Source organism: Pseudophryne corroboree, chromosome 1, assembly GCF_028390025.1.
Source record: "Pseudophryne corroboree isolate aPseCor3 chromosome 1, aPseCor3.hap2, whole genome shotgun sequence".
NCBI lineage: Eukaryota > Metazoa > Chordata > Amphibia > Anura > Myobatrachidae > Pseudophryne > Pseudophryne corroboree.
The window spans coordinates 979081460-979101730 of NC_086444.1; the positions used below are offsets into that span (position 1 = coordinate 979081460).

The 20271-nt window shown below is 43.6% G+C and overlaps 1 protein-coding gene across 6 annotated transcripts in view; it reads left to right on the top strand.

The window, feature by feature from the left end:
- The window catches only part of FBXW7 (F-box and WD repeat domain containing 7), a 382444-nt gene extending 363229 nt beyond the window's left edge, over nt 1-19215 (top strand). For all 6 annotated transcript variants that reach the window (XM_063920545.1, XM_063920546.1, XM_063920544.1 and 3 more), the window contains 6 exons: nt 59-195; nt 1820-1933; nt 7067-7248; nt 8101-8326; nt 10142-10352; nt 17315-19215. In XM_063920545.1, coding sequence (XP_063776615.1) covers nt 59-195; nt 1820-1933; nt 7067-7248; nt 8101-8326; nt 10142-10352; nt 17315-17583 — 1139 coding nt within the window. In that variant the 3' untranslated portion in view covers nt 17584-19215. The remainder of the gene's footprint in view (nt 1-58; nt 196-1819; nt 1934-7066; nt 7249-8100; nt 8327-10141; nt 10353-17314) is intronic.
- The last annotated feature ends 1056 nt before the right edge of the window (nt 19216-20271 follow it).

Below are 20271 nucleotides of genomic sequence, written 5' to 3' on the forward strand. Positions count from 1 at the left end.
TCTTTAGTCAAACAATAATGACCTTTTTTATGAAATGTTCCTGTGTATGTGATTCTAGGCATTGATGAACCGTTACATATAAAGAGAAGGAAGGTGCTAAAGCCAGGCTTCACGCATAGTCCATGGAAGAGTGCATATATTAGACAGCACAGAATCGATACTAACTGGCGACGAGGTGAACTAAAATCTCCAAAGGTAATGTGATTTTGTACTGTCTTTTTCATGTTCTTAAGTTTGCTGTTGTGTTCTCCGAATGTATAGTGGGGTACAGAGACTAGGCAGCAACATAACATTGTACTTTCACTTTTTAGACTCTCTTTTTACTTTTTTTTTTTTTTTTTTATTACAATAGTGTATGTACACATAAAATCGAACTAATATATCCCATACTTATCCCTATTACATACATAGAGCGGGATGCATCAAGCCATCCCACCAGTGATCGCATTCGTATCAGCGTTTATTAATGGCAATATGCATGAAAATTTAAGCAAAGGACAGCTCTCCTGATAAGAGATGTCCTTTGTGGTGTGGAGACTTCTGATTTTAGACCCAAAATTAAGCCCTTCGGTTTATATCGGGTAACGCCATCTAAAGATGCCATTACCCATCAGGTCCAAACTCCGGACTGTATGGCATTCTGGAGCTTGGTGCATATGCAAAATTTAGTCAAACCTTTAGAAAATGGCATTTTCGGAGGTTTGACGACCTAATGACCATTGATGAATCCCACCCATTGACAGACGGCAGGTTGGAAGAAGGAAATTAAGTTAGTAAATTATTAGCCATTGTTTTGGAAATTGTTCAATGTCACATTTTGGAATGATACTCATTGCATATCAGACATACACTAGTTGGGCCCACGTTAGTAGAATTAAGGTAAGACGAGCAGTCTGTATGTAGAGTAGTATTAAACAAATAACTATCTTTGCTTCACAATCTCCCCAAACTGAATCGTGTGTCATTCACACTACATTAGTCATGGTCTTATCTTTAATGGGTGCTGGGTTTGTGGTGCACATGGCCGCTGGGTCCAGAGGGATGGACATAAAAAATAAATTCTCTGCCAGCGGGCACAGAATTCATGGGGAAAATGGGATATGGAATACGGTCCCTCTGCAGTTGCCCTAATAATGTTTTTTTTTATCTTCGTCATTGTGCAGTATAACCTGCCTTTGATATCTGGTCACGTGGACACACCTTCTGTGCACGCCTATTCAGATTAGCCACACCTTTTGCTAACAGGTGCTTAATATCAAGCATATAGTCATGCAATCGCCATAGCAGTAGGGTTGGTCTTGCTAAAGAGCTCAGTGAAATCAAACGTGTCATTATTATAGGATGTCACCTTTCCACCAAGCCAGTTTATCATGTCGCTGCACTGCTAAAGTTGCCCAGGTCAAATGTATGTACTGTTACTATGAAAAGGAAATGTTTAGGGGCACCAACAGTTCAGCCATGAAGCAGTGTGCCACACAAGTAATTAGAACAGACCCATAGAGCCTCGGAAAGCTCTATGTCAGACGTTTTTGCATCAAACTGCATTAGTTTTCTAACATGGGACCTTCTTAAATCTGTATGATCCAATCTCAAATTTTGTATACATCCCTTGTTTTGATCAAGAGTAATGTAAAAAATAAAAATTCTAATCTGTCATTACATGAAGTTGGGGACATTACTGTGTACACTGAACTTATAAGTTGATTAATGTTCAGTATAGTTATTAAAGGGTTCTTGTTTTTCACTCCATATTTTAGAAAGAATTGTTGCAAGAATTCTATCGGAACCATGTTTAAGCGTCTTTATTTTCTTTTGTCAGGTGCTAAAAGGCCACGATGATCATGTGATAACTTGCCTCCAGTTTTGTGGCAACCGAATAGTTAGTGGTTCTGATGACAATACTTTAAAAGTGTGGTCAGCAGTTACTGGCAAGGTAAGTGTTTTCATTTGTATCTGTTTAGTTTAGTATCCTATCATATGCTGGAGTATGTTGCACAATTGAATTGTTTGCTGATAGTAGGATTAGAAACTCTTTTTCTTTGGCTGGGACAGCGGGTAATGCTAGTGATTATGTTTCTACTTGTGCTGTTTAAGTAACGCTCTGACGCATAGGCTGTTCTGTGTTTAGCTTGTGGTCTTGCTTCTGCCTGACTTGGAAATCCTGCTATTTAAGGATGTGTGTTTATGGCCTTCCTGAAAGCACTTATCAATTGATTTCCATAAAGCCCTCTCTTAGTAATCCTTGCTGTACAGTATACGGCAAAGCACACAATCTGACCAAACATACTAGGGGCTGTGTAATCTAACCTGGTAGTTTGAGTCCTGTGCATGGAATGCTGATCGTTGTGTCCTCTTAATATAGGTGGATTTAAGGCGAAGTTATTATTGACAAGGTACACACTGTTTCTGATAGCTCACAAGTTAAGTGTGTAAATGCAGTATAGGACATACTGAGAAGCCAAATTATTATGACCACCAGGAGATTTTATGGCAAGTAGCTGTTTCTTAGATAATGCTGACGTAGGATATCTGAATCTGTGAGAAAGGAAAGGTGAAGGCATGCAGACACTAATGAAATAATGGGTAGACAATGTGATCTGATGGCCTTTGTGGAATGATTGTTGGTGCGAGCATTAGGGAGACTGGTGAATTGTTCAAGGGAAGCAGTTATATTGGGGGTCATTCCGAGTTGTTCGCTCGCAAGCTGCTTTTAGCAGCTTTGCACACGCTAAGCCGCCGCCTACTGGGAGTGAATCTTAGCTTATCAAAATTGCGAACGAAAGATTAGCAGAATTGCGAATAGACACTTCTTAGCAGTTTCTGAGTAGCTCCAGACTTACTCGGCATCTGCGATCAGTTCAGTCAGTTTCGTTCCTGGTTTGACGTCACAAACACACCCAGCGTTCGCCCAGACACTCCTCCGTTTCTCCAGCCACTCCCGCGTTTTTCACAGAAACGGTAGCGTTTTTTCACACACTCCCATAAAACGGCCTGTTTCCGCCCAGAAACACCCACTTCCTGTCAATCACATTACGATCACCAGAACGAAGAAAAAACCTTGTAATGCCGTGAGTAAAATACCTAACTGCATAGCAAATTTACTTGGCGCAGTCGCACTGCGGACATTACGCATGCGCATTAGCGACTAATCGCTCCGTTGCGAGAAAAAAATAACGAGCGAACAACTCGGAATGACCCCCATTGTACACAGAGTGCACCAGCAGACAAAGAACTGGGTATGAGTGCAAGGCTGGGCAAGAGGTGGCTCAACAAAGTAGTAATTCTGTGATCATAATAATTTGGCCATAGTGTATCTATCACCTATATGCAGGGGTTAAAGGGGTGTGGGGAACGAGGTGAAACTGAGTTCCACCACCTGTAATGGTAGGGGGAACTAGTTCCACCACCTCCATTTCCCTGCACAGTAATATCCTGCTCCATCACCTCGTCAGTCGATGATGCAGGCGGCGCTAGTGTTACTGATGAGCTGCAGCCACCTCCCCCTTACACAGGTCCTGGTGGTTCCATGGCCCTTCTTCATTCACTGCCCACCCCTCCTGGTACTCGCACATGCCGTGTCTGTTGGACAGCATTCATCTCCTCCTCAGGGCCCAGTGGCTTCCTTTTCTGTCACGGCGTATGTGATGTCATGCTGTCACCACTGCTGAAGTGAAGAGGAGCAGGCTCTGTGCATCTTGAAGACAAGATGAGAGGGGGCTGGAAGAACAAGAGAGGTGGGGAGGCTGCTGGAGGGACGCAGGCGGTGAGCTGCTAGAGTGACAGAGGCAGAGATGTGTATAAGGGGCACACTGTGGACATTATGTATAAGCGGCACTACTGTGGGCATTGTGTGTAAGGGGCACTACTGTGGGAATTGTGTAAAAGCACTTCTGTGGGCATATGTGTATAAGTGGCACTACTGTGGTCATTATGTGTAAGGGGCACTACAACTGTGGGCATTATGTGTAAGGGGCACTACTACTGTGGGAATTATGTATAAGGGGCACTATTGTGGGTACTGTATATAAGGGGCACTACTGTGTGGCATAACATGTATAGAGGGTACCATTGTGCAGTGCAATGGGAATAAAGGGCACTACTGAGTGATGTAACATGAATAAGGGGCAATACTATGTGGTGCAATATGAGCCAGGGGCACTACATGCAATGTAATGTGAATAAGATTGTGCTACTGTGGTGTGCAATTTGAATTGGGGGTACTATTATGTGACCATGCTGCTTCTTTGTGTGAGCGACGTCCCTTTATAAAGTAGGGCACTAATTTATTGTTTGCAGGGGGGTGCCGAAAACATGAGCACTGGCCCTGGCTCCACTTAATGGGGTGGGGAGGTGGCGTGGTAATGAGTTCCACCACCTTTCCAGGACCACTTTAAGCCCTGCATATATGGAATTTACATTTTTTTTTTTCTATAGGCTATATAGAAGCATATGTGATAGGTACTGCTATCAAGTCTCTGCACATTTCATAATCTACTTTGGGAAATGGAGTATTAGATAGATTAGCTATTTCCTTTCCTAAAGGTGCCATCTTGCTATCTGGCCTGCAAGCTTCTGTATTGTTGTAACATTAATAATAGAGAGAGATCTGACAGCTTTCTGCTTTCCTTTCATTCACACTAATGTTTTATTTGTCTTCTCTCTTGTGAAATATCCATATAAACTACTTAAAAGAGCTTGCTGAGGAAGACAGATGTACTTATCTGGTAGCTTCCTGACAGCCTGAAGCTCTGCATGTATAGAGGAGCTGTGTACGGCTGGCCTGTGCAATAAGTGCCTCGGGGAGATACACTCTGCAGCCACTCCCTGTGTGTCCACATTCTTAGGCACAGCCTTTTCCCACATATTGTGTATGCTCTGTGGACGATATCCTATTTATATTATCCCTCCTCTAAACACAATATAGAAAAGCTTCATTTCACAAAGTTGTGTGTTTGCAATACATTGGGTCTGTAATCAGCGGAACCTGAACCTATTTTTTACTTTTTTGCGATGTGGCAAATTGTGCCTTATTGTTGGACAAATTCTTCTGTTAGAACATTAGTTTTGTGGCTATATAATAACAAAAATTCCATCTCAAATAATTTAACAGACTATACACTAACTTAGTTGTACTGTTCCTTGTATATGGTTGTTATTGATCATTTGTATGGTGTCACAGTGCCCTGCTGCACAGGGCATACCTGAAACAGGTCAGATAAGGTAGAGATGGCTTTCAGTTGGAAAAGGCAGAGGGAGTGTGACACAGTGTAGTAGTGTAGACTGTCATGAAGAGATGAGTTTCCAGCAAGTGTTTAAGCTATGGGAGTGTCTGGGTGAGGCAGAGAGTTCCATAAGTGGGGCAGTGGCACATGAGCAGTCTTGTATGCCGGGATGAGAGGTGCTGATCAAAGATGAGATGAGTGCATTTCAGTGTCAGACTATATAAAGCCATGTTCAAAACATTTAATTTCTGTGTTTCAGCTGCTTTATGTGTTTTATATGGAAACTAGAAAATGAAATTTGACAGCAGGTTAGAACCTTTTGGCCCATTTAGTTTTTCCTTTAGATAAACCGTTATCTTGAAAATGTATTGAGTATGTATTTGTTTAAAGTATATATGTTTCATATACCCTGATGGTGTAGAGTGTATCCAGGGCTATGATGCCAGTAGGTCCTAAATTACATCCCTCGTGGTTCATTAAGGGGCTGCAAAAGCCTCCAACCCCAGCAGCAGTATCTTGGTGCTTCCTAGGGGATGGTATCGGGATGCTGGCAGTCAGAATACAGACAGCGTCTTACTAGTCAGGAGCACCTGAGTGTGTGTGGTCAGCCCCCCAGGGCTTGCCAGTCAGGAGTCCCAGCAGTCCTTCATTTGGGATCCCGGCGCCGGCCGTTAGATACATGTCGTTATCCCGGCATCAGTATTGCGCGTATGCTTTCCTGTATGGTTCACACATCTCTTATAGCTGACAAATTTCTGAATGAAAATCTCTCAAGGGTCTGTGGTACTTTTAAGGTTGGACCACAACATACAGTATACAAAAGTAAATGGAATTGGGATGCAGTTAAATTGCCGGCAGTTGGGATCCCGGCAGTCAGGATATCTATGCCAGAATCCCGATTACTGACAATGCTGCCAGCTGGAGTCCCCGGCTCATAGTGGCTATTCCCACTCATGGGTGTCCACGACATACATAGAGTGGGAATCGAACCTGTGGCCAACTTGGCAAGTGCAGCGAGCACGCAAGTGCACTCTCTGCGGTCGCGCTGCTGGCATACTGACGGCCAGGATGCTGCTGTCTGTATTCTGACAGACTGCATCCCCGGCCATCTGCATTTCATACTGATCCCCATATGTACATATTGTGTATGCGTTGTGTCTACATTTCTAATTTAAAAACAAAAAAATACAAGGCACAAGACACATTTTTCTTCTGTACGACATTTTTATTGTCTTGCACCATAACCCCTGAATCCATTATATAAAAATATCAAACCCACTAAAATAACCTTACAACTAAAAATCATTCAATTATTATGTTATCACAGGGTGTAGATGTCTTTGTAACATTCGGCCCAGAGGCAGGATTTCCATGTGTAGCAAGCTTTAAAAGCATGATATATTTTGGCTTCCAATACTATGCCAGTTATTTAAGTCACAAATGACAAGTGTTACATGCCTACTGCGTTGCTTTAACAAACTTGGTTATGTTTCTACTGCTCCTACTTGTCTTCCCTGACCGTATTTAGGTGTAGATACAGATGTAGCCATGCTCAACCATTCCGCATCGCAGCACGAATGGCGCGACTACTGTGTCCGAAAATGAGTCTCACTCGTGCGTATGCACGCCATGACATTCATTTCTATGTGCATACGCTTTGTGGCAACAAGGCACATGGCTACATCTGTATCTCAATTTATGGGGTTTTCTTGTCATTTGTGATTGATTTTAATGCTTCTATTTTATTAGTTTATGCAAAATGCCAGATCATCTCCATACATGCTCACTAGTGCATTTTAATTTCAGCTTAATTTTTGACAGTCAAAACTGTTTTTTCTTTGCAGTGTCTCCGAACGCTGGTTGGACATACGGGTGGAGTCTGGTCATCGCAAATGAGAGATAACATCATTATTAGTGGTTCTACAGATAGGACGTTAAAAGTATGGAATGCAGAGACTGGGGAATGTATACACACTCTTTATGGCCATACCTCCACAGTCCGCTGCATGCATCTACATGAAAAAAGGTCAGAATCTGGATCATTTTCTATTGATTAACTTTCTAGCCACATATAGCTCATGTCGGCACTTACTATGCTACTTTAGTCATGCTATGTAAAACAGACGGCCTGCAATACATTGAAGTGTTTGCTTAAAACTACTGAATAGTAAGCAATTTCAGGCAAAATTGCAAATCTTTTATTAAGTTCAGTTTTATTTTCTTCCGTGAAACACACTCGCATATTATATGAATATATTACGATTCATCAGAGCAGTGTGACCTGCAGTGTCTGTGTTACTGCTGGCTGAGCTCTAGTTATGGTAGTTCTGTAAACTAATAACCATTATTGGTACTTGTAAGGTGCGATGCTTACTTTACCTGCAGTACTCTCTACAGAATACATACAATTCCCCGGCAGACGGGATGCCAGCTGTCATGATCCAGATAGCTGGATCCCGTCCGCCAGTATGCCGGCAGCGGGGCAAGTGCTAGAAAGCACCTTGCGGGCTCGCTGTCCTCGCCACGTTGCAGGCGCGGTGGTTCGCTGCGCTCGCCACAGGTTATATTCTCCCTCTATGGGTGTCATGGACCCCCACAGAGGGAGAATAACCTGTGTCGCCGGTATTCCGGTAGCGGCATTTCACCACTAGTCCGGATTCTGGCATCTGCATTGTGATTGGCGGGTTCCCGAATGGCGGTATTTTAACCACTTCCTCTCTCTACATTGCATTGTTTGCCTCGGTGCTCACCATGGATCTACTCTTTTCAGTCCAATTAACCTCAGCAGGTTTTCCACTATCTTCTGCATACAGTATTTCCACACTGTTGTTGGACTTTCATTTACATTTCAGTTTTTGTATTTTTTTTTTTCGTACAGGGTGGTGAGCGGGTCACGAGATGCTACCCTTCGTGTCTGGGATATTGAGACAGGCCAGTGCTTGCATGTTCTTATGGGACACGTAGCAGCTGTTCGCTGTGTTCAGTACGATGGACGGAGAGTAGTTAGTGGGGCTTACGATTTTATGGTAAAGGTCTGGAATCCAGAGACTGAAACCTGTTTACACACACTGCAAGGCCACACAAATAGAGTCTATTCCTTACAGGTAAGAACATCCTAATGTAAAACCCTTACTTGCTTCTCCGTTTTCTAACACTCGAGCAGCGTACACACTATCAAATTATCGGCTTGGTAAACTGATAATTGGCTGATCGGCCTTATAATTGGATAGTGTGTATGTAGGAGTATTAGCCAATAATCAGCTTCAAAACACACTTGCAGCAGTCAGTCTGGGATTTGGTGTGCTTCACACGCTATCATGTTCCTAACCTCTCAATCCCATTAAGGAGATCTGAAGAAATTAAACTATGAGCTACAAATTGCTTGGTGTGTAAAGGTGTACACCGATCTAATAATTGCGCAGATCGGAGCAGTTATCAGATAGGTACACACAATTTGATTGTGTACCCAAAACTGGCTAATTTACATACTGTATGTCTAATAGTCCTATAGATCATAGTGTATATCTGAAAAATAGTTTCATAGGTAAACGCTATAATATTTTTGTATAGACATTGATCTGAGCTCATTACAGTGTCTCTTTACTGTTGGGTTCCTTGCTCTAGCCTGTCTACAAAGATGCCCTCTGGTTATAAGGAACATCTGAATTCATGAAGTGATTGGCTGTGCCATTGTAGGTCACTAATTATCTGCATATTTCTGTCATTACTGTAAAAAGGTTATTTCCAACCTAATTAAAATTGTGTTCTGGGAAAACCAGGTCAGCATCCATCTCTTCCACGTCACAAATCATGTTATTTTGATTTATGGGTTTGTAAACAAGGACGTTTAAAGAGCAGTATTGTTGCCACAAATTAAAATCTTTCATTTCTTTGAGTAAAAGTGGACAGGATGTTGCTCAATTTGTTCTAGAAACACTAGAAGCAGAGTTTGGGACAAGTGTCTATGCACTGAATAAAAGTGCTCCTGAATTGGAATATGGTATTTTTCAATGGACTTTGTCGTAGTGTTTCATGGTCCCAGCGTAGGCTGTGAGGTTTAAAACCTGCAATTTTCCATCTCTTATTAAATAAATTAGACGGCTTCTGAATCTGAAAAAGAACTGGTGTGACACCACCATAAATGGTAAGGGTACATCAAGGACACAGGACACAGCAGTCCCTATACTATGCTCGGTAAATTAGCATCTGCTGTTATGTTGTAACAACAAGTGTGTATGTGTGTGGGACAGAACAAGATGCCTGGGTGGAAATGTGGCTGCTCCACATGGTGGTGATTACAAGCAGGATATGTGGGTTTAAATGTGTCTGCATGCCTTATAATGGTTTTATGATTACCTAATAAGGCTTCCGCAAAAGGAGAGATGTCTTTTGTCATACAAGATTTACAGTGTTTGTTATTGTATTTCTTTCCTAGAATATTGCAGGTTCTTTCATAGAAAGTGCATGGTATATCTGGATATATATATGGATGGGGCTTAAATGCCGGCGGGCGTGATGTCAGCGGTCAGAATACCGGCTGCATATTTTGCTGTTTAGAATTCCAAGCTACCACTCTTCCCCCCCCCCCCCCCCCCCTCTATCTCCCCTTACCCTAACTCTCCCTTACTGCAGCCTAACCCTAACTATCCCAGCAGTCAGTCGATCGGGATGCCGGTGCATGCCACAAGTTTTTGATGCGTTGATGTTTTCAGACACAACCAGAAGATTTTGTTTGTCCCCAATTAGCTCCCTGAGAATGTATTTCAAGATAATGTTTCCTTTATCCATTATGAATGCTGTTTCTAAGAAAAAGACCATTCTCACTCTTGTTCTTGGATTCTGTTTAACTGACTTGTACTCTTTGAAGAATTCCCATTCATGAATTAGTTACTGATAAAGATGATTTTTTTCCATGGCAGTTTGACGGCATCCATGTTGTGAGTGGATCTTTGGATACCTCAATCAGAGTCTGGGATGTGGAGACTGGGAATTGTATTCACACCCTTACTGGGCACCAGTCGCTAACCAGTGGTATGGAACTAAAGGACAACATTCTTGTCTCTGGAAATGCAGATTCTACTGTTAAAATATGGGACATAAAGACAGGACAGTGTTTACAAACATTGCAAGGTAAGCAGAGTCTTCATCATTATTTATAACCTAATAAAGTAATTACATAAACGATCTTCAGTAGATATGCAGTAAGCCATAAAAGTCATGCTAGACATGACCGTAACCATAACCTTATTTCTCTAACGTCCTAGTGGATGCTGGGGACTCCGAAAGGACCATGGGGAATAGCGGCTCCGCAGGAGACTGGGCACAAAGTAAAAGCTTTAGGACTAGCTGGTGTGCACTGGCTCCTCCCCCTATGACCCTCCTCCAAGACTCAGTTAAGATTTTGTGCCCGAACGAGAAGGGTGCAATCTAGGTGGCTCTCCTGAGCTGCTTAGAGTAAAAGTTTAAATAGGTTTTTTTTTTTTTTTTCAGTGAGACCTGCTGGCAACAGGCTCACTGCATCGAGGGACTAAGGGGAGAAGAAGCGAACTCACCTGCGTGCAGAGTAGATTGGGCTTCTTAGGCTACTGGACATTAGCTCCAGAGGGACGATCACAGGCCCAGCCATGGATGGGTCCCGGAGCCGCGCCGCTGGCCCCCTTACAGAGCCAGAAGAGTGAAGAGGTCCGGAAAATCGGCGGCAGAAGACGTCCTGTCTTCAATAAGGTAGCGCACAGCACCGCAGCTGTGCGCCATTGCTCTCAGCACACTTCACACTCCGGTCACTGAGGGTGCAGGGCGCTGGGGGGGGGCGCCCTGGGACGCAATGAAAATACCTTAAATGGCTAAAAATACATCACATATAGCTCCTGGGCTATATGGATGTATTTAACCCCTGCCAGTTTTCCACAAAAAAGCGGGAGAAAGGCTCCGCCCCTTTTTCGGCGGCCTATCTCTTCAGCACACAAGCGCCATTTTTTCCTCACAGCTCCGTTGGAGGAAGGCTCCCAGTCCTGCACTACAGAAACAGGGTAAAACAAGAGAGGGGGGGCACTAAATTGGCATATTAATATATACAGCAGCTATATTAGGGAAAAACACTTATATAAGGTTATCCCTGTATATATATATATATATATATATATAGCGCTCTGGTGTGTGCTGGCAAACTCTCCCTCTGTCTCCCCAAAGGGCTAGTGGGGTCCTGTCCTCTATCAGAGCATTCCCTGTGTGTGTGCTGTGTGTCGGTACGCTGTGTCGACATGTATGAGGAGGAAAATGGTGTGGAGGCGGAGCAATTGCCTGTGTTAGTGATGTCACCCCCTAGGGAGTCGACACCTGACTGGATGGTCTTATGGAAAGAATTACGTGATAGTGTCGGCACTTTACAAAAGACTGTTGACGACATGAGACAGCCGGCAAATCAGTTAATAACTGTACAGGCGTCTCAAACACCGTCAGGGGCTATAAAACGCCCGTTACCTCAGGTCGATACAGACACTGACACGGACACTGACTCCAGTGTCGACGGTGAGGAAACAAACGTATTTTCCAGTAGGGCCACACGTTACATGATCACGGCAATGAAGGAGGTTTTGAACATTTCTGATACTACAAGTACCACAAAAAAGGGTATTATGTGGGGTGTGAAAAAACTGCCCATAGTTTTTCCTGAATCAGATGAATTAAATGAGGTGTGTGATGAAGCGTGGGTTTCCCCCGATAAAAAACTGCTAATTTCTAAAAAATTATTGGCATTATACCCTTTCCCGCCAGAGGTTAGGGCGCGTTGGGAAACACCCCCTAGCGTAGATAAGGCGCTCACACGCTTATCAAAACAAGTGGCGTTACCGTCTCCTGATACGGCCGCCCTCAAGGAACCAGCTGATAGGAAGCTGGAAAATATCCTTAAAAGTATATACACACATACTGGTATTATACTGCGAACAGCAATCGCCTCAGCCTGGATGTGCAGTGCTGGGGTGGCTTGGTCGGATTCCCTGACTGAAAATATTGATACCCTGGACAGGGACAATATATTATTGACTATAGAGCATTTAAAGGATGCATTTCTATATATGCGAGATGCACAGAGGGATATTTGCACTCTGGCATCAAGAGTAAGTGCGATGTCCATTTCTGCCAGAAGAGGATTATGGACGCGACAGTGGTCAGGGGATGCGGATTCCAAACGGCATATGGAAGTATTGCCGTATAAAGGGGAGGAGTTATTTGGGGTCGGTCTATCGGACCTGGTGGCCACGGCAACGGCTGGAAAATCCACCTTTTTACCCCAAGTCACCTCGCAGCAGAAAAAGATACCGTCTTTTCAGGCTCAGTCCTTTCGTCCCCATAAGGGCAAGCGGGCAAAAGGCCACTCATATCTGCCCCGGGGCAGAGGAAGGGGAAAAAGACTGCAGCAAACAGCCTCTTCCCACGAACAGAAGCCCTCCCCCGCTTCTGCCAAGTCCTCAGCATGACGCTGGGGCCTTACAAGCGGACTCAGGCACGGTGGGGGCCCGTCTCACGAATTTCAGCGCGCAGTGGGCTCACTCGCAAGTGGACCCCTGGATCCTGCAGGTAGTATCTCAGGGGTACAAATTGGAATTCGAGACGTCTCCCCCTCGCCGGTTCCTGAAGTCTGCTTTACCAACGTCTCCCCCCGACAGGGAGGCGGTATTGGAAGCCATTCACAAGCTGTATTCCCAGCAGGTGATAATCAAGGTACCCCTCCTACAACAGGGAAAGGGGTATTATTCCACGCTGTTTGTGGTACCGAAGTCGGACGGCTCGGTGAGACCCATTTTAAATCTGAAATCCTTGAACACTTACATAAAAAGGTTCAAGATGGAGTCACTCAGAGCAGTGATAGCGAACCTGGAAGAAGGGGACTATATGGTGTCTCTGGACATCAAGGATGCTTACCTCCATGTCCCAATTTGCCCTTCTCACCAAGGGTACCTCAGGTTTGTGGTACAGAACTGTCACTATCAGTTTCAGACGTTGCCGTTTGGATTGTCCACGGCACCCCGGGTCTTTACCAAGGTAATGGCCGAAATGATGATTCTTCTTCGAAGAAAAGGCGTCTTAATTATCCCTTACTTGGACGATCTCCTGATAAGGGCAAGGTCCAGAGAACAGTTAGAGGTCGGAGTAGCACTATCTCAAGTAGTACTACGACAGCACGGATGGATTCTAAATATTCCAAAATCGCAGCTGATTCCGACGACACGTCTGCTGTTCCTAGGGATGATTCTGGACACAGTACAGAAAAAGGTGTTTCTCCCGGAGGAGAAAGCCAAGGAGTTATCCGACCTAGTCAGGAACCTCCTAAGACCAGGCCAAGTGTCAGTACATCAATGCACAAGGGTCCTGGGAAAGATGGTGGCTTCTTACGAAGCGATTTCCATTTGGCAGATTCCACGCAAGAACTTTTCAGTGGGATCTGCTGGACAAATGGTCCGGATCGCATCTTCAAATGCATCAGCGGATAACCCTGTCTCCAAGGACAAGGGTGTCTCTCCTGTGGTGGTTACAGAGTGCTCATCTCCTAGAGGGCCGCAGATTCGGCATTCAGGATTGGGTCCTGGTGACCACGGATGCCAGCCTGAGAGGCTGGGGAGCAGTCACACAGGGAAGAAATTTCCAGGGCTTGTGGTCAAGCATGGAAACGTCACTTCACATAAATATCCTGGAACTAAGGGCCATTTACAATGCCCTAAGTCAGGCAAGACCTCTGCTTCAGGGTCAGCCGGTGTTGATCCAGTCGGACAACATCACGGCAGTCGCCCACGTAAACAGACAGGGCGGCACAAGAAGCAGGAGGGCAATGATGTAAGTGGCAAGGATTCTTCGCTGGGCGGAGAATCATGTGATAGCACTGTCAGCAGTGTTCATTCCGGGAGTGGACAACTGGGAAGCAGACTTCCTCAGCAGACACGATCTTCACCCGGGGGAGTGGGGACTTCACCCAGAAGTCTTCCACATGATTGTGAACCGTTGGGAAAAACCAAAGGTGGACATGATGGCGTCCCGCCTCAACAAAAAACTGGACAGATATTGCGCCAGGTCAAGGGACCCTCAGGCAATAGCTGTGGACGCTCTGGTAACACCGTGGGTGTACCAGTCAGTGTATGTGTTCCCTCCTCTTCCTCTCATACCAAAAGTACTGAAAATCATAAGAAGGAGAGGAGTAAAGACTATACTCGTGGCTCCGGATTGGCCAAGAAGGACTTGGTACCCGGAAATTCAAGAGATGCTCACGGAAGACCCGTGGCCTCTACCTCTAAGAAAGGACCTGCTCCAGCAGGGACCATGTCTGTTCCAAGACTTACCGCGGCTGCGTTTGACGGCATGGCAGTTGAACGCCGGATCCTGAAGGAAAAAGGCATTCCGGATGAAGTCATCCCTACCCTGATCAAAGCCAGGAAGGATGTAACCATACAACATTATCACCGTATTTGGCGTAAATATGTTGCGTGGTGCGAGGCCAGTAAGGCCCCTACAGAGGAATTTCAACTGGGTCGTTTCCTGCATTTCCTGCAAACAGGACTGTCTAAGGGCCTCAAATTAGGGTCCATTAAGGTTCAAATTTCGGCCCTGTCAATATTCTTCCAAAAAGAACTGGCTTCTGTTCCTGAAGTTCAGACGTTTGTCAAGGGAGTACTGCATATACAGCCTCCTTTTGTGCCTCCAGTGGCACCTTGGGATCTCAATGTAGTTTTGGGATTCCTAAAATCACATTGGTTTGAACCACTCACCACTGTGGACTTAAAATATCTCACATGGAAAGTGGTAATGCTGTTAGCCCTGGCTTCAGCCAGCGTGTCTCAGAATTGGCGGCTTTATCCTATAAAAGCCCTTACCTAATTTTTCATACGGACAGGGCAGAATTGAGGACTCGTCCTCAATTTCTTCCTAAGGTGGTTTCAGCATTTCACTTAAACCAGCCTATTGTGGTGCCTGCGGCTACTAGGGACTTGGAGGATTCCAAGTTGCTGGACGTAGTCAGGGCCCTGAAAATATATGTTTCCAGGACGGCTGGAGTCAGAAAATCTGATTCGCTGTTTATCCTGTATGCACCCAACAAGCTGGGTGCTCCTGCTTCTAAGCAGACGATTGCTCGTTGGATTTGTAGTACAATTCAGCTTGCACATTCTGTGGCAGGCCTGCCACAGCCAAAATCTGTAAAAGCCCATTCCACACGGAAAGTGGGCTCATCTTGGGCGGCTGCCCGAGGGGTCTCGGCTTTACAACTTTGCCGAGCAGCTACTTGGTCAGGGGCAAACACGTCTGCTAAATTCTACAAATTTGATACCCTGGCTGAGGAGGACCTGGAGTTCTCTCATTCGGTGCTGCAGAGTCATCCGCACTCTCCCGCCCGTTTGGGAGCTTTGGTATAATCCTCATGGTCCTTTCGGAGTCCCCAGCATCCACTAGGACGTTAGAGAAAATAAGAATTTACTTACCGATAATTCTATTTCTCATAGTCCGTAGTGGATGCTGGGCGCCCATCCCAAGTGCGGATTGTCTGCATTACTTGTACATAGTTATTGTTACAAAAATCGGGTTATTGTTGTTGTGAGCCATCTTTTCAGAGGCTCCTTCTGTTATCATGCTGTTAACTGGGTTCAGATCACAAGTTGTACGGTGTGATTGGTGTGGCTGGTATGAGTCTTACCCGGGATTCAAAATCCTTCCTTATTGTGTACGCTCATCCGGGCACAGTATCCTAACTGAGGCTTGGAGGAGGGTCATAGGGGGAGGAGCCAGTGCACACCAGCTAGTCCTAAAGCTTTACTTTGTGCCCAGTCTCCTGCGGAGCCGCTATTCCCCATGGTCCTTTCGGAGTCCCCAGCATCCACTACGGACTATGAGAAATAGAATTATCGGTAAGTAAATTCTTATTTTAACTGCTTATTAGCAGCAGATACCTTCTACAAAACATGTATAACAAATACTGCACCGAGATCTCTCTGATGAAGTAAAAACACATTTAAGTGGCTGAGTCATTACATGTGCCACTCTTAGTCCACAAAACGACAACTAGTTAATCTGGGAAGTGTATGACCTAGCAATTTATCTTTGGCTATGTCAAATCTATTCAAGCTCTAGGAAATACAGTGAGAGACTGGTGTCTTCATCATTTGAAATTTAAGGTTACATACCAAATGGTTTGTATAAAGGGGTGGTCTTCTGTATGCCGAATGTCGGGATCCCGGCGCACAGTATACCGGCGCCGGAATCCCGACACCCAGCATACCGACAACTATTCTCCCTCGTGGGGGTCCACGACCCCCCTGGAGGGAGAATAAAATAGTGTAGCGCGCCACCGTGCCCGCAGCGTGGCGAGCGCAGCGAGCCCGCAAGGTGCTCCTTTGCGCTTGCCACGCTGTCGTTATGCCGGCGGTCGGGCTCCCGGCGCCGGTATGCTGGGCTCCGGGAGCCCGAGCGCCGGCATACCGTACGACACCCTTTTAAAGTCACAGAAAGAACGGTAAAAAATAGTTAATTTCAGTTAGAAAAATGTTTTCTTGAGACTGAAAGCCCTGATTTTCTTTTCTGCCTCTCCAAATCTATTCTTAGGGAAGGAAGTACTCCCCATTCTGCTTACTTGATTTATTTGACTAGACAGCTTATGCTGCCTCTCAGTCCAATTAAGTCAGTCGGTCTGCTAAGGTGCAAATAACCCCTAGATAAATACAGGGATTGATAGAGTCCTGAATCCATTTTTTTTAATGGTCTGCTATCGAATTTGATCATTAAAATAATTTTATTGCACTGGAAGATGCACGCAATCGGTCTATAATGAAATGGCCTAGCAATTTACAGAGATTTCTTAAACATTTATTTCAGTTACATTGTAGGAACCTAAATCCCGTTGCAAACCTGTCTAGTACAAGCTTAGCTTTGTAAATTGTGTGAAGTGATAATTCGGGAAGGGGAAATTATTTACATTTTTACTTCTCTCCTGGCTCATAAATATTTCTATGTAACCAAGACAGAGTATAAATACAGTTCAGAAGGTTAGCGTGTTCTTCTTTTATCTAGCTATCATGAGAAGGTTTACCTATTCTCAAATTTGTCTCCCCTAGGTCCCAACAAACATCAAAGTGCTGTGACTTGTTTACAGTTCAACAAGAATTTTGTAATTACCAGCTCAGACGATGGGACTGTAAAACTGTGGGACTTAAAAACGGGTGAATTTATTCGGAACCTGGTCACATTGGAAAGTGGTGGAAGTGGAGGTGTTGTGTGGCGAATTCGAGCTTCCAACACAAAGCTTGTGTGTGCTGTTGGTAGCAGAAATGGGACTGAGGAGACAAAGCTGCTGGTTCTGGACTTTGATGTGGACATGAAGTGAAGGCTGGGGAGATCCATTTGTCCAAATTTCTAGACTCATAAACCCACCCCTCTTTTCTGCCTCCTCCTTCTTACCCAGCCGTTCCCTCCAAAAATATCCATTGGCCTCGGTGAAACAGGATTTAGGCTTGGGGCAACATAACGCAAAGACCTACACATGTTGGATGAGAAGACATCTTGTCACAAAATGACTTCCCGTTTTGACGTGGGCTACCTTTTTCTTTTGCAAAAAGGAGGACTCTCAAAATCAAACCAGGTGCAATTATTTCTAAATGTCTCCAATTGGTCACTAAAGGCAGCACCAGTAGTTTCTTGTTATTTGGTGAACTGTCCTAAAAGCTAGACCCTGATAAATCGCTGGTTGACTTGGAAAGAGAGCAGTTGAAACAAAGTCATTTTCTGGTTTTGAAAATGCTGAAAACTTAACTGTGAATTGTTTTTGTACAGTTTTATCACTTTTTTTTTTTTTTTGCCGACTATTGCCAATGTCAATCAATCACAGTATTAGCCTCTGTTTCTCTATTTACTGTTGCTTCCATCTACACTTTTCATTGCATATGTTGCTCTGGGGTGGCAAGCTTGTCTTTACGTTCTCAGATGGATATAAATCTTGATGCTGGTGCTAGCAGTAGGTCTTTATAAATGGGATTGTTGTCCCACAGCTGTACTGTATTGCCAGTGGCCAAACATATTTATGCTGCTAAATGAAAGGAGAGAAAAAAAAGCAAGATTTTTTTTTATTATTATTTTACTGCTGTGACGTTTTAGTCCCAGACTGAATTCCAAATTTCTTCTGGTTTGGATACAGAAAAAATACTTTTTGCCACTGAAACTTGAATCCGCTGTGCCTCTAAGAGGCCGAAAGTGGGACAGTTTCAGACGTTAAGAGTGAAGTTTGCTTGCAAAGAAAAAAAATTAAATAAGATTTGAGAGTGTGCAAAGCTTATTTTCTTGTATTTGAGCAAAATGTAAACACATTCCATAGAACAAAGCTGTCATAGCCTGTTCTGTTGGGAACTTTCTTTTTGTTGTGAGGCTGTGGTGAATGTAACAAATTTGCATAACACAACTGACAAAAATGTTTAAAAAAAATAAATAAAAAAAGCAAGAAAAAAAAACCAAACTGAAAATAAAGTCGATGGTCAGGCTCAATAAATGACAGTATTTGGGTGGAAAACAACTGTTACAGTTAATAAGGGCAAGTTGACAAATGAAGCAGATGGCAAAATAGGTTTGTTTTGGGGGGGTTTATTTTTGCGGTGCGAGCTTCACGGGCAAATAAACAAAACCATACAATTGTCAAATAATTTGCCACATTTTCCAAAAGTCACAACTCAAGCTGAACTGTGAAAAGTTGTTTAACACTGTATCCTATGCGATCTTCTGGATTTTTTTTTTTTAGACTTTTTTTATTTTTATTTTTTTTGTTCCTCCTCATCCTATATTTTTGTTTTATTATTTATATTCTGGTTTTAAAATAATCAGATTCCATTTTGTTCATTTTACAGTTATGTAACAACCTGATGTGATGGAGGAAAACTGTTTAAAGGGATTGTGTCTATGGTTTGATTCACTTAGAAATTTTATTTTCTTATAACTTAAGTGCAATAAAATGTGTTTTTTTTTCATGTTACAGATTTTTTTTATTTGTGCATCTTTTAAATATATTTATACTTTATTTAAGTGGCACATTGACACTATTTTGTTTTTTTTGGTATTTTGTCCTAGATACGGTTTTATAGGGTCTATTCATGAAGCAGTGAAAAGTGTGGAGAAGTGAACCAGTGGAAAACTGTCCATGGCAACCAATCACCTGCTACGTATAATTTTATAGAATGCACATTATAAATGTTACTTCAACACTGGTTGCCATGGGTAACTTCCCCACTGGCTCACTTCTCCACTATTACTGCTTCATGAACAGACCCCTAAGTATTGTTGGAATTCACATATAATAACGATTGTACTAAGTAAGGCAAAGAGAACTTTTTGCATGTTTAATTTACCTGCCATGCTTGTGTACTGCGGTAACACGCCCTGCCTATCTGTTATGACTCATCTTGAAAATGTTCCATAATGGAAATGCATAGAGGTCATTGAAGGTAAAACAAGTATTTCCCATTTAAACAAACACTTGACACTGCACACTCAGTTGACGTAAAAGGCTTTCCGAAATGTGGTCTTTTACCTGGTTAGTAGTAATCAGTGATTTTCTGTTGTCCACCGAGCAGCTGAGAATGATCAACTTTGTTATGCACCATGAGCAGGATGTAATGGCGTTTGAGATTGCCAGAGATGCGGGATGCCGGCCCATCTCTGACCTTTTTTTTTTTTTTTTTTTAAGGGGGCAATCACTTACAAGGTATGGTTTGTTGGCCTTGTAAGTGATTGCCCCTTTAAAAAAAAAAGTCTGAGATCGGCTGGCACCCCACACCTTCAGTGATCTTGGGCGACATTACAACCCGCTGCACATAGCAAAACATTCTGGACTTTGAGTTACAAATTCTGACTTATTTTGATTGTTACATTTCAGTGTTTAGCTGCGAACATTGACCTAATGGACCATTTCCTAATGTTAGAAGCAAGTTTCTGAGAAGTACTTTAGGTAAAGAAATCAAATCAGTCTTACTCTAATAACGAGATCTAATGCAGAATTTCTCTGTCATCAAGGCTGGTGGGACACTGGACC